This window comes from Lepidochelys kempii, chromosome 8 (assembly GCF_965140265.1).
Source record: "Lepidochelys kempii isolate rLepKem1 chromosome 8, rLepKem1.hap2, whole genome shotgun sequence".
NCBI lineage: Eukaryota > Metazoa > Chordata > Testudines > Cheloniidae > Lepidochelys > Lepidochelys kempii.
In genome coordinates this window covers 90360648-90374195 of record NC_133263.1, presented here as the reverse complement: position 1 = coordinate 90374195, position 13548 = coordinate 90360648, and the positions used below count along the sequence as shown (strand labels likewise).

Genomic DNA, 13548 nt, shown 5'->3' with positions numbered 1-13548 from the left:
GTGCAGCACCTAACACAATCAGACTCTGATCCTGATTGGGTCCTCGGAGTGCTACTGAAATATTAATCGTTTAAACTAATAAATGAGAAATAGAGGTGGAAAGTACTTACTGTAAACTGACCTTTGTGACTTCTAAATGCCAAATAAGCTTAAAGGCTCTAATTCAGCAATGCACTTAAGCACATGCTTAGGTCCCATTGACTTTGACTTCAGTGGGACTTAAGCTTGTGTATAAAGTTAAGATGTGCTCAAGTGCTTTGCTGAATCAGGTCTTAAAGGTCTCATCCATCTCCCATTGAAGCCAATGGGATCCGTTCTGTTGCTTTTCACAGGAATCAGAGATCAGGCCTCAGAAACATATCAACCTTTAAATAGCGAAGCAGTGATTAGATTACCAAAAAGGGGTTGAAATACGTAGTGTGTAAAATGAATTGGTGATCTCAGTCCAGTTCCTAGTGAACAGATATCTGTGTCTTAAAGCCAACCATCACAATTTCTCGGTCCTTCTCAATCAGGGGAGGGACTGGGGATGGGAAATGTGCATTGCACAGCTAGTGTGGTCTTTGTTCCATGGCTAAATAAATAGTTTCAGTTCCAAGGAACATTGACACTGCACCTTTCCCCAAAGATGAGCTCCCTCCAGTCACATTTGAATAAGCTATAACTTTCCATACTCATAATGTAACATGTAATTTTTGTTTAAGTGAAAGAAGTTGGCTGGAACATAAAGATCCATAAAGCATAATCAAGTATTACCAGAATCTAATCAAGAGTCCAGTTTTGAACTGTTAATGGTAGTTGATACAATAGATATGCATGTCATAGTCCATTACCTCCTAGGGCTTCTCTTGTACTATCTCAGTTCACGCCTCCCCCCCTTAGGCTCGGGGGGGGGGGGGGCTCTCAAAATGAAGTCCAGGTGGTTTTATAATCCTCTCTTTTTTTCCCAGGGATGTGTCTGTCAGACTTCAATACTCCTGTTTCTTCCAGTTGATTTACTCCACTGCCCTGTTACTGAAGCTCATTTCCAAAATACCCCAAAATAGTGCATGTACCATTTGAGCTACTAATCCTGTTTTGTGTAAATGAATTCTCCTCTGGTCGCCAACATCCAGCGGGAGGGCTTTTGGATCCAGTCTGTTCCCTTTATCTGTAACCTTTATATACCTAAGGTTAACTCTTTTTCTTAAAATTCTGTACCTCGTGGCATTGCCAACAGATAGCAAAACTCCCTACTCATTCACATTCCTTTCAGCATTCAGCCACTTACATTAGGTTAAATTTTCTTTAGTACAAGTGTGAATTTGAGAGTGAGGTGGGGCAGCCTTGTTAATAAAACTTTTCTTTAGCTATGAATTGAAGTATTTTATACATCCATCAGATTTCTTTCTGGTTGTATGTTTCATTCCAATGCTTGATCACCTTCAAAAGGACTTGCTAACTTACCTAGGCGCTAGGTAAACTCCAGTATAAACTAGAAATATGTATGATTTGATGGAGAATTGACTGGGAAAATCACCTCTAGAGTCTAAAATAGATGTTTGTTTGTTTCAGTCCAGGTTTTAAATTACATTCTTTCTTTAGTTCTTCAGAAGTTAGCAGAGGGTCACATTTTCAAAAGTACATAAGTGCCCTAGGACCCTAAGGGCTAGATTTTCAAAGGTATTCAAGTGCTGAAAGATGCAGACATCTAGTGGGATTTTCAAAAGTGTTTAGCTCCCACAGAAAACAAAGGGAGTTAGGTGCCTAGGTGCTTTTGAAAATCCCAGTAGGTGCCTCTCTGCATCTTCAGGTGTCTGGATTTATTAATGTAATGATAAGAGGTGAAACGCCACCTAAGCCTTTCTCACCACGCTTCTATATTTTTACTGTGAGACAAAACATGTCAATTGTGATATTATTTCTAATAGAAAAAGAAGAACAAGGCATGAAAAATGTCATTAATTGTAGCTTATATAACTCTTCACATGCCAGGCATGCTTAAGCAACACAACTGTTCGATCCCTTTGCATCCATCGCTCCATGAAGCTGAATCTGTAGGCCCAGTAATTTTAAATAAGGGAGAGCATCTCCTCAATCCCCTCCCTTCCTTCACAGTTACTCATTACTTAATTTGATTTGTGGCTTCTGGTGTCTCCATTTGAATGTAGAAAGCCTGCTGTGTTCATCCACAGGCACTGCTGTCGGGATAGTTACCAGAAAGTGCTGAAAAATATATGGGGTGGCCTGAAAGATGCCTAAGGCCACTTCCATTTTAGTCCCATTAACTCCCCCAGGTCACTGGGCAAGACATTGGGCAATCTAGGTAATAAGTTGTGCATATAAGTGGAAGGCATCAAGGAGTCAAGCTGTAATTTTTATTTCCAAGCACTTGCATCCAGTGTCTGTGAGGGAGAGGAGGAAAGTATCTTTGTTAAATGGCAGGCTGATTTAAAAAAGCATCTGATTTCTTCCTATCTATGTCATAACCTGATGATGAATAGAATGTTTATAAAAACCTGCACCCAGAGGAGGATGGATTTTGCATGGTCTATGTATATATAGGGCTATATCAATGCCCTCTTTCCCCATTTGTAACCCATGGATAACTTGGATTGTACTTCCTGCCTGCCCAGGATTCAAATGCCAGCATGAACAATAAGGGTGGTAGCCAGGTGTCTTGCTCATATATTCAGTTAGGCATGATCTGTGTGTTGAGGTCTCTATATAAATGTTTTATCCATCTTTGCAGGCTTTCCCTCAATATCAGATTTTAAAATGTGAAATCAAAAGGGCCACACAGTGCACATAAGTGCTTTTTCCACATCAAGTGACCCACACAACCCTCTCCATGATTCCTTCCAAAAAGGAATTGCATTACATGCCTACTATTAGCTGTTGATTCTCTGTTCAACCTAAGCAGCGTCTGGTCCCTTTGTCTGAGGTTTGGTAACTTCCTTTCCTAGTCTTGTTTCAAGAATATTGGCAAATATTTTCACATCTGTATTTATGTATTAAATGCCTAAATACAAAGTAATTAATGAAGCAAATGTGTCTGTGGTGCTCCCATTCTAGCTCTTGCCCTGTTTTATGAACAATTTTATAGCATTTGCTAAATGTGGAAGGAGCTCCTCCCCATTTATAAGTATTAACTATGAGTAATGAGAGGACTGTGATATTTTATACACCCTTCTGTTTCTTTCTCTGTCCAACATTGCTTTTACTGCTGCATTTAGGTTCAAATGATTAAAGTAGAAGATTTGGAAAATGCTTTCCCGACATCACAGTTTAAGTAGTAGAAATAGCATCTCTGTTATTTAAAATAAATGTAAATCCATTTTTTCAACCAATCCAAGTTTACTTTTCTGATTGCCTGAATACAGTCTTTCCCTAATGTACAATTCATACACTTAAGACAACATTAGTCTGGGTTTTGTCTGACCTGTAATATTGTGTTACCTGCATTCACAAAGATTAAAGATTGAAGAATAAATGTGTATGTTCCGTGTATTTCACTCTGTGGTGCTTTTTTGGGATATTGAAAACCACCAACAGAATCTTTTACCATTATATTCAGCCAGGGTATTAAGTCTGTGCAATGCCCTCTGCACCACTTAAATACCATTTAATCCTTTAACACAGTCTTAAGTGGTGTGGTAGGCCATATGCAGGCTCTCTGCACTGCCAGACAAACATAGTAGAACCCTCAAAGGTACCTATAATAATATAAATGTGAACTCCCTCTAGTGACTTTTTGCTACTGATTCCATTTAAAATATATTGTCTTTTAGCCTTTTGTGTGTATGATTGTTTTTAGTGACGAGTATGAGGAGGATGGTTTTTGCCAGCCATACAGAGGGATTGCTTGTGCAAGATTTATTGGGAATCGAACAATTTATATGGAGTCTCTACATATGCAGGGTGAAATAGAAAATCAGATTACAGGTAGGTAAAGTATGTTGCCCCTAGCTCTCAAAAATACACACCTTTTTCCAGAGAACTGCTACAGCCTCTTGCCACTGACATTTTTTCCTTATATCTTCTTTTGCTACCTTCCCACTTGCTATGAGTTTTGCCAAAGCAAAGCCTAATCAGGACTGGTATATAACATGTTTTCAGTGGAATGGGTCATATCAAACATGCACAGCTTTTTAATATGCTGTGTGTCTCTGCTGATAGGCTTCCTCCAAAAAAAGTGTGTGTGTTTGTGTGCGTGTGTGTAAATAAAAGAACAAGAGTAGGTATGGCTCACATCTGGTCTATCTTGTGGAGTGATCCCAGCATATTTTAAAAGCTAAGCAAAGCCAAGCTGGGTCATTACTTGGTTGAGAGACTGTTAAGGAAAACCCCAGGTACTGAAGAAGGTTGTGTAAGTAATTCAACAGGTGGCATTCTTGCCTCTGACTTAGTAAGGAACCGATGCCCCAGCACTATGATAGGGGGCACTGTGCTGAGGGAAGTGCCCTGTGTGCTACGAGACATAAAACAAAGATCTTGATCTCTTGTAAAGACTTCATGGTACTTTCCCACAATTTTAGGTGTGTTGCCCATGGCCAGATTCCAGCCAAGCTAATGACTTTCCAGTGGTCTAAAACCCTCTTGTGGTTTCAACTGGATACTGTGCTTGACTTCTTGCCATAAAGTGTTATGCAGCATTGCCATGCGCTGTTAAAACATTGCAACACAGCGGTGATGGAAATGTTCCTTAAATATACAGCAGCTCATACGCTTGATCAGTTTGTTTATAAAGTGATTTGGGATCCTTTGGGTTGAAGGATGCAATATGTAAACGTACAATACTTTTGTTATAATGCATTCTGTAGAACCTGCTGTTCTTACCTATCAGGTAAAAGTAATCCAAGAAACAAAATATTTAGACGACTTTATGAACTATCTGGGAAAAAAGCAAAATAAAAATAAAATTTAATTTGTAGTTTTGAGACAGCTTAAAATCAATGCAATGTTGACACCAAATGCAATTTCTTTTTCACTGAAATGAATGTCATACCAACTTTTAAAATAATTGTTATCCTGTATTTCTCAAATGTGCATTTGTCCCTGCTGGAATCTTTGAGTTCTGTAATAATAGTTATTACTGTAATTCTTGAGAAAAAGAGTTTGTTCTTCTTTCTTTCGTTATTTGCCATTGTCAAATGTGTACAAAGTAGGGATTATGCTGTTGAGTCTAAAATCCTGTCATGTTAAATAAAATCCTTTTGTGTGTCTTACAGCTGCCTTCACTATGATTGGCACTTCCAGTCACTTATCTGATAAATGCTCCCAGTTTGCCATTCCTTCTTTGTGCCACTACGCTTTCCCATACTGTGACGAGACCTCACCAGCCCCAAAGCCCCGAGATCTGTGCCGTGATGAATGTGAAATTCTGGAAAATGTCCTTTGTCAGACAGAGTATATTTTTGCAAGGTCCAATCCTATGATTCTGATGAGATTAAAGCTGCCGAACTGTGAAGATCTTCCTCAGCCAGATAGCCCGGAAGCTGTAAATTGTATCCGGATTGGAATCCCCATGGCAGATCCTATAAATAAAAGTAAGTGAAAGTTGCTGACTTAGTGCCCTGTGCAAGAATTATCAGGTCAGCATGTAAAGGTTTTATCTAATCACTCTCTGCCCCCAGATGGGTTAGTCATGAACTCTGAAAACTCACGATCATTATAGTCTTGCGTCAGGTTGGTGGAAGACTGAGCTGGTTATTCCAGAACCCACGGAAACTCACAATAACTTTTTCAGTATTTTCTTAAATTGCCTCTGGATTTACGCTGATAGCAGTTTATTGGCTTCAGATTATTTTTGTTAATATTAACTAACAAAAAGGATGTTTTCACTTGTCACATTTTAAGATCAGTGAACATCTAAGGTCCCGGTCCTGCAACCCTTACACATGTAAGACATCCTTGCCGCAGTAGTTCTATGTATTCTAATGGAACTGCTGGTGTGATTAAGGACTACTCAACATGAGTAAGGCTCACAGGATCAGGCCCATGACTGTACTTGCCTAAGATGTTATTCTAAGGCATAACTACAGGCATTCACAGGAGCACAATCTTGATCACTGAGTTACTGCAACATCAAATGTTAATATGTCCAAAATAGGAAATATTTATTTATTTATTGTGTCCCACATATTCTCTACCTTTATTTCAAAATAATGGATGTGATTCAGGTTCCCACTGTAGTTTTGACTCTTCTTCTGTATTTTATATTAAAAATACTCGGAGTAAGCTGTTTTCATTACTGAAGCATAAGCTTTAAATCCTCCCAGGAATGTGAATGCAAGGCAGGCCCAGTGTTACAGCCGCAACAAATTGGGACCCCTTACCTCTTGAATTGGGTTTCCAGGCCCCAGGCCAGCAGAATTGTGCTTAGTCTCTGGGAGGTTAATTATGCACTCCTAGATCAACTGGTGGTCAGTATGTATGGTAGCATTCTGACTCGCCGTGATCATCTATTGCCTTAATATTGCTGTAGCTCACGAAAGCTTATGCTCAAATAAATTGGTTAGTCTCTAAGGTGCCACAAGTCCTCCTTTTCTTTTTGCGGATACAGACTAACATGGCTGCTACTCTGAAACCTGTTGCTTTAATGTTTTTCAGATCACAAATGTTACAACAGTACTGGAGTAGATTACCGTGGGACCGTCAGCGTAACAAAGTCTGGCCGTCAGTGTCAGCCATGGAATTCTCAGTATCCGCACACACATACCTTCACCGCCATCAGATATCCAGAGTTAAACGGGGGCCATTCGTATTGCCGAAATCCAGGGATTCAGAAGGAAGCCCCATGGTGCTTTACCTTAGATGAAAATTTTAAGTCTGAGCTTTGTGACATCCCAGCATGTGGTAAATACTGCACTGTCCCATTTTATTTCTAATTGTTTTTTAAAGGGAAAACATTGGAATTATTTTTATTGAAGGAATAAGTGTAACATTTGTCTGATCCGTACAGTTGTGCTCCATCACATATGTTCCGTGTAGCTGTGCACAGAACGCCTTTGTTGTGTCTGGAAAGGGAGCTCTGGTAAAGAAGACTACATATAGTGTTTTTACCTAAAGCCACAGCATCTGAAACAGGAAATTCCCCAACAAGGGAAATCTTACAGTTCTTACCTGTGCATGTGGTAAGCAACTGGAGCAACAGCATGAAAATATTTTAGTAGGAAAGGTTGTAAAGATTAAACCTCCTCAATGATATGTTGAAGCACAAGTGTTTCTAGCATGTCATGTGTTCTACATTTTCAAAGTTATCATTAAAATTAATATCGCTTCTTAGTGCAGTAGAATTGGCTTTGTGGGCACTGATCCGAAATGCATTATAAAATTGTTTCCCTTTGATTTATTCTTAATCATTTTAATAAATGCAAGTCTAGCTTAATACAGTTCAGCCTTCGTTTAAAAAAAATGGGGGGAGATGGTTTTTCAAAACACATGTCCAGCTGGGTTTTGATTTTGCAAAACTTCAGCACCTGGATTTGGGTTTTACAAACTCAGAGTTAGCTGAGAGCCAGGTCTCATTTTTTCTGAACTCCTGATATTTGGAGGGAGTGGAAGGAAGATCTGACTAATAGTTCCCATTTTATTAAGTCTTCATTAAAACTAATAATACAGAGGTTCTGTAAAGAAGAAAACACTGCTACTTGCGGGTACATGTTGGAAAATGCACCTAGCAATGAGCTTTATGACATAGACTCTTGTTCTGGTAATTTATGGTAAAAGGTTTCATGCAAATGATTGTGTTGCACACAAGTGATGGCAATAATGATCACTTTCCCCTTGGAAGTAAGGTGCTTTTTCACGTTCAGTAGCCAATCTTGAGTTAAAATTAATTTTGATTATGGTTACGAACATTTTTTAAATCAGACTCTCTTATGGATCTTGTGCATTCTGGGTCTGATTCAAAGCCCATTTAAGTAAGTGGAAAGGTTTCCAGTGACTCCAGTGGGCTTTGGCTCAGGTTCGTACTTGAGATTTTTTGTTAAAAAGGGAACATATACATTACATAGTCAAAACTGTCTCTCTTAATAGTTGTAATGCCCTGTGTTAAATTCATAGGGTGGCTGGCAGGCTGTTCTCTGTGAGGGTTGCAAGAGTCTGGAACTTGCTCCCTTCTAGTCTGAAATAGCCCAAATTTGGTGACTTCTAGGGTACGCTATAAAAGACATCTGGTTGATAGAGTCTAAGGAGAAGGAGGTGGTGCTTCCTAGATGATGAAGGGGTAGGTGTCTGGCGGGCCTGCCCACAAAATTCCTGTAGAAAGATTTTAATGCTGCTAAGGTTTAATTGTATTTACTGCATGATTAATAATATTAGGGTGTCTAGATCCTGAGATGGGGTCCCTATTTAAAATATAAATAAACAGAATTCTATGAGGTGGCTTGTTGTTTAGTTAATGGTGCAATCGTTAGGTGCTGTTCTGCATTTTGAAAATGTAAAGAGCTGGGTAGGTAAGAAGTATTACTACTCAGCTCTTTTTGTACTTACTGAAAAAGCCAATTCAGGCACATTTTAAAAAATATCATACGCTCTACCTAATTGGGACCTTCTTAATTTGGAAACTAACTTAATTGGGATGTCTCCCAGGGAACCAATTTAAGCCTAATGAGACTTCATGGTAGTGACTGCTGCTTAATAGGAATGGTAATTCCACTTGATTGGGACACTGCAGGAGATGAACTGGTGCCTATGTCTCTGCGTGTTTGCCTCATGTTGGTTGTAACCGGGGCTTAAAATGGCCTGAAAAAAGTGGTGGTGGGGGGGGGGTCTAGCATCACCGTGACATCTGCACAACAATTAACGACCTCCAACTCCAAATCAATCCTTCCCCCAATCAGTTTTGCACCCACATCTGTTCTGTCCCACTGCCCCACACACACCTCACCTCCACTCCTCCTTCAGCTCCTGGGGCTTTTAACCCCCTCTTTCCCAGGATGGGGAGGGGCTGCAAGAGTTCCCACTCCCCCTTCCCAGGTTGGGTACTGAAAATGGGGAGAAGGAGAGGAGCTATCCCCTTGTTCACCTCACAGGAGGGAAGAGGAGGGAGCGGAGCTACCCTAAGCTGCTGGGCTCTTTCTGCTTCCTCCTCCCCTCCTGTGAGAACAGCTTGGGCTTCTAAGGGGAAGGAGGAGAGCTCTGCCTGCTTCCTGCAGCTGCTCCAATGGGTTGCTCTACCTCAGGAGAGGTGGGTAATTGGTGAAAGCAGCCACCCCGAGGCGGTTTCCCCCTCAGGAGTACTAAAAACAGGCGCCCATTAGCAACCTTGCTGGCTTTTTAGCCATTTTATTTCCCAGGTCTGTGACCCGTTGTGACCGGGCCGCTTCAGCTGTCACATATGCAGTAGTTGATAAAGCCTGTGATGTCTTTTGCAGACAAATCTGTAGCAAGGGACAATAATCCAAGTGCGAGGCTGTGGAGAGACAAGTGTAGGAAGCCTCGCCAGAGGAGAGCGGGGGGAAGGGCAGGGTGTACAGGCACCAGTGTGGAGTAGCATGAAAGGACACATGAGGCAAAGTGTGGTGTAGAGACTTCCTTAATGCAGTTGTGAGGGGAAGCAGAGCCAGGGACAGTTGCAGTCCTTGTACTAGGTGGGAGCACAGGGACTGCTCCCTTCTAGCAGTCCTGGGGATGGAAGTCACTCCCAAAGGAAGGGATGAGGCTGTGGATCAAGCCACCCCTCACCAGTCCATAGAGCCAGCCAGATGCATGGGGAACTGTGCACTGGAGGAAGGACTGTGCCTCAGTCTCCTCTCTTCACCCACTGCTGTGGTGTTGTGGCCCTCGGCCAGTGCCTAGATGCCACAATCTGATCTGAAAGGAGCAATTAGGAGAGAGGATACAATGGCAGCATAAGGAAGGGGAGAGGGCATAAAATGGGATAAGACGGCAAATATGGGAAGAAGAGCTCTGCAAAGTTAAATCTGAATCCATTTGAACATTTGCAAATTGGATACTATTAATTTAGGCTTAAATAGAGACTGGGAGTGGCTAAGTCATTATGCAAGGTAGCCTATTTCCCCTTGTTTTTTCCTACCCCCCCCCCCCAACGTTCTGGTTAAACTTGGATTTAAACTTGGAGAGTGGTCAGTTTGGATGAGCTATTGCCAGCAGGAGAGTGAGTTTGTATATGTGTGTTTCGGGGGGGGGGGGGGGCGTGTGAGAGCCTGAATTTGTGCTGGAAATGGCCCACCTTGATTATCATACACATTGTAGGGAGAGTGGTCACTTTGGATAAGCTATTACCAGCAGGAGAGTGAGTTTGTGTGTGTGGTTTTTGGAGGGGGGGTGAGGGAGTCAGAGAACCTGGATTTGTGCAGGAAATGGCCCACCTTGATTATCATATACATTGTGAAGAGAGTGGTCACTTTGGATGGGCTATTACCAGCAGGAGAGTGAGTTTGTGGAGGGGGGGGGGGGGCGGAGGGTGAGAAAACCTGGATTTGTGCTGGAAATGGCCCAACTTGATGATCACTTTAGATAAGCTATTACCAGCAGGACAGTGGGGTGGGAGGAGGTATTGTTTCATGGTCTCTGTGTGTATATAATGTCTTCTGCAGTTTCCACGGTATGCATCCGATGAAGTGAGCTGTAGCTCACGAAAGCTCATGCTCAAATAAATTGGTTAGTCTCTAAGGTGCCACAAGTACTCCTTTTCTTTTTGCGAATACAGACTAACACGGCTGTTACTCTGAAACCTGTCATTTGAACTTTGCTACCCTCATGATCTGAACGGATCCCAAATTTCAGCTCAAGTGTGCATTTAATTAGATTTGTAATAGGCATCTGTATGGCCCTCTCAGCACTTGCACAAATCCAGCTTTGAAAACACAGACACACTCAGCTGGTCCAGTGTCAACGGTAGAACACTCCCTCCCAGCCCTTCCACAAAATACTACATGCTACCCTGCCTCAGCCTATTGACCCCACTGAATTAGTCCTCTCAGAAAAAGCTGGGGCCTACAGGTCAAGAGACTTACACGCTGACAAAATGTGTATGATCTGCATTTGAGCCAATAAAATCCACTGCAGTTGCCCTAAAAAAACACTGATTTAAAAGACAGTAGGACACACCAGAACTCCCCAAGAAAGATGATGGCCTTCAGTATGGCACTAAGAACATGTTAGACTAGGGAGGCTTCCAAAATAGAATAGTTTCGTTTTTGTTTTTTTCCTGCCAGGCAAAGTAAGGAAGAAGGGAGAACACAGGTGAAAATTATCACAATTTTTGCTGCAAAAAGCAGGGGCGCCATTTAGGGGGAGCAGGGGAGGGCTCTAGCTCCCTTCTCCCCCCCCCCCCGAGTTTCAGAGGGGAGGTCTACTCACCCTACCCCCGACAGAGCTCTTAACTGCAACAGCTTGAGTATGATATGTAATGAGTTCTGAAGCTGGGAGAAGCACAGCCTTTGCGGCAGGGAGTTTGTTTGTAAACAGAGGCAGAGTGATTAAGATAACAAAAGGCTTATCATTAAAGTAAATTAAGGATCACTAGATGATCCTGAAAGCACTGCAAAGCACTTCATTTAAAAGATAGGAAACAAAGGGTAGGACTAGAAGGTGAGAATGGAGAGAGGTAAATAGTGGTGTCCCTCAGGAGTCTGTACTGGGACCAGTCTAAGGGCAGGTCTTCACGAGCAACGCTGTGTAATCGCGGCACTACACAGAGACCTCTCCCAGTGCTATAAAAAAACACCTCCACAAGGGGAATAGCTATCAGCATTGGCACACTGTCTACACTGCCACTTTACAGCACTGAAACTTACAGCGCTCAGGGGGGTGTTTTTTCACACCCCTGAGCGAGACAGTTTCAGCGCTATAAAGTGGCAACGGAGACAAGGTCCTCTTCAACATACTCATAAATGATCTGGAAAAAAGGCGTACGCCGTGAGGTGGTAAAATTTGCAGAGGATACAAAATTACTCAAGATAGTTAAGTCCAAAGCAGACTGCAAAGAGTTACAAAGGGATCTCACAAAACTGGGTGAGTGGACAACACAATGGCAGAAGAAATTAAATGTTGATAAATGCAAAGTAATGCACTTGGCAAAATATAATCCCAACTATACGTACAAAATGATGGGGTCTAAATTAGCGGAATCTGTCGATAAAGAGATCTTGGAGGCATTGGGGATAGTTCTCTGAAAACATCTGCTCAATGTGCAGTGGCAATTAAAAAAGCTAACGGAATGTTGGGAACCATTAGGAAAGGGATAGATAATAAGAAAAAAATATCATATTGCCTCTGTATAAGTCCACGGTAGCCAACATATTGAACAGTGCATTCAAATTTGCTCATCCCATCTCAAAAATGATGTATTGGATTTGGAAAAGGTACAGAGAAGGGCAACAGAAATGATTGGGGTATAGAACACCTTCTGTATGAGGAGAGATTAAAAAGACTGGGACTTTTCAGCTTGGAAAAGAGATGACTAAGGGGGGATAGGATAGAGGTCTATAAAATCATGAATGGTGTGGAAAAATTGAATAAGGAAATGTTATTTGCTCCTTCACATAACACAAGAACTAGGGGTCACCAAATGAAATTAATAGGGAGCAGATTTAAAACAAACAAGAAAAATTATTTCTTCACAGTCAAAATGTGGAACTCTTTGCCAGGGGATGTTGTGAAGGCTATAACTATAACGGGGTTCCAATAAGAACTAGATATGTTCATGGAGGATAGGTCCAGCAATGGCTATTAGCCAGGGTGGGCAGGGATCCAACACCATGTTCTGCGTGTCCCTCGCCTCTGTTTTCCAGAAGCTGGTAGTGGGCAACAGGGCAACTTAATGATTACCTGTTCTGTTCATTCCCCCTGGGGCACCTGCCATTGGCCACTGTTGGAAGACAGGATACTGGGCTAGATGGACCATTGGTCTTACCCAGTATGGCCATTCTGATGTTCTTATATAAAACCCAGATGTATGTGCTCCCTGCTGTTTCCCACTAGACCCTGCTCTCCTCCCAGAGCTAGGATAGAACCTAGGAATCCTGACGGGGGTCTCTCTCTCCACAGAGTTAGTAATAAAGTAAAAATACATGTTAACGTTTTAAACCTAACCAGTGTCCCTTAAATGACTTGCCACAAGATGTCAGAACATGTTCTTAGTAGAGCTGAGTGGGTCTAATATTTATTTACTTTTCTTTCTTGTATAAAGGAAGTAGATACAGGGCTCCTGTCAGCTAATTGCTAAGTTATCTGCCAAAAAACTAGAGTTTTCAAATGCCTAAGTAGCCCCAGGAATCACTGTTAAAGTTGCCCCCACCTACCAAAATCTGAAATGGCACTCCTGGCAAAAAGCTGTTTGACAATTTCAAAGGTCTCACTTCTTTTCTTATCCTTGGTGATCTATCAGCTGCTTCTTGTGCTGGTGATCTGTCCCTTCTCCTTCGTTGCCACAACACCTGTGGTTTCTTTGACTTAGTACTTTGGACATTCTCTTCCTACTGAACTGGCTGATGTTTCCAGGTGTCATGTCATAATGGCCCTGCTGTCACTCAGCCTCCTTTGGGTAGAGCTTGAATTAGCCTGGGCTCCAGCAACATGGCAGCATAACACTTTTGG

General features: G+C 41.8%; 1 protein-coding gene across 4 annotated transcripts in view; it reads left to right on the top strand.

Annotated features, from left to right (window-relative positions):
* The window catches only part of ROR1 (receptor tyrosine kinase like orphan receptor 1), a 248812-nt gene that overhangs the window by 226044 nt on the left and 9220 nt on the right, over positions 1–13548 (top strand). For all 4 annotated transcript variants that reach the window (XM_073357446.1, XM_073357447.1, XM_073357448.1 and 1 more), the window contains 3 exons: positions 3797–3924; positions 5211–5528; positions 6592–6837. In XM_073357446.1, the coding sequence (XP_073213547.1) occupies positions 3797–3924; positions 5211–5528; positions 6592–6837 (692 nt within the window). The remainder of the gene's footprint in view (positions 1–3796; positions 3925–5210; positions 5529–6591; positions 6838–13548) is intronic.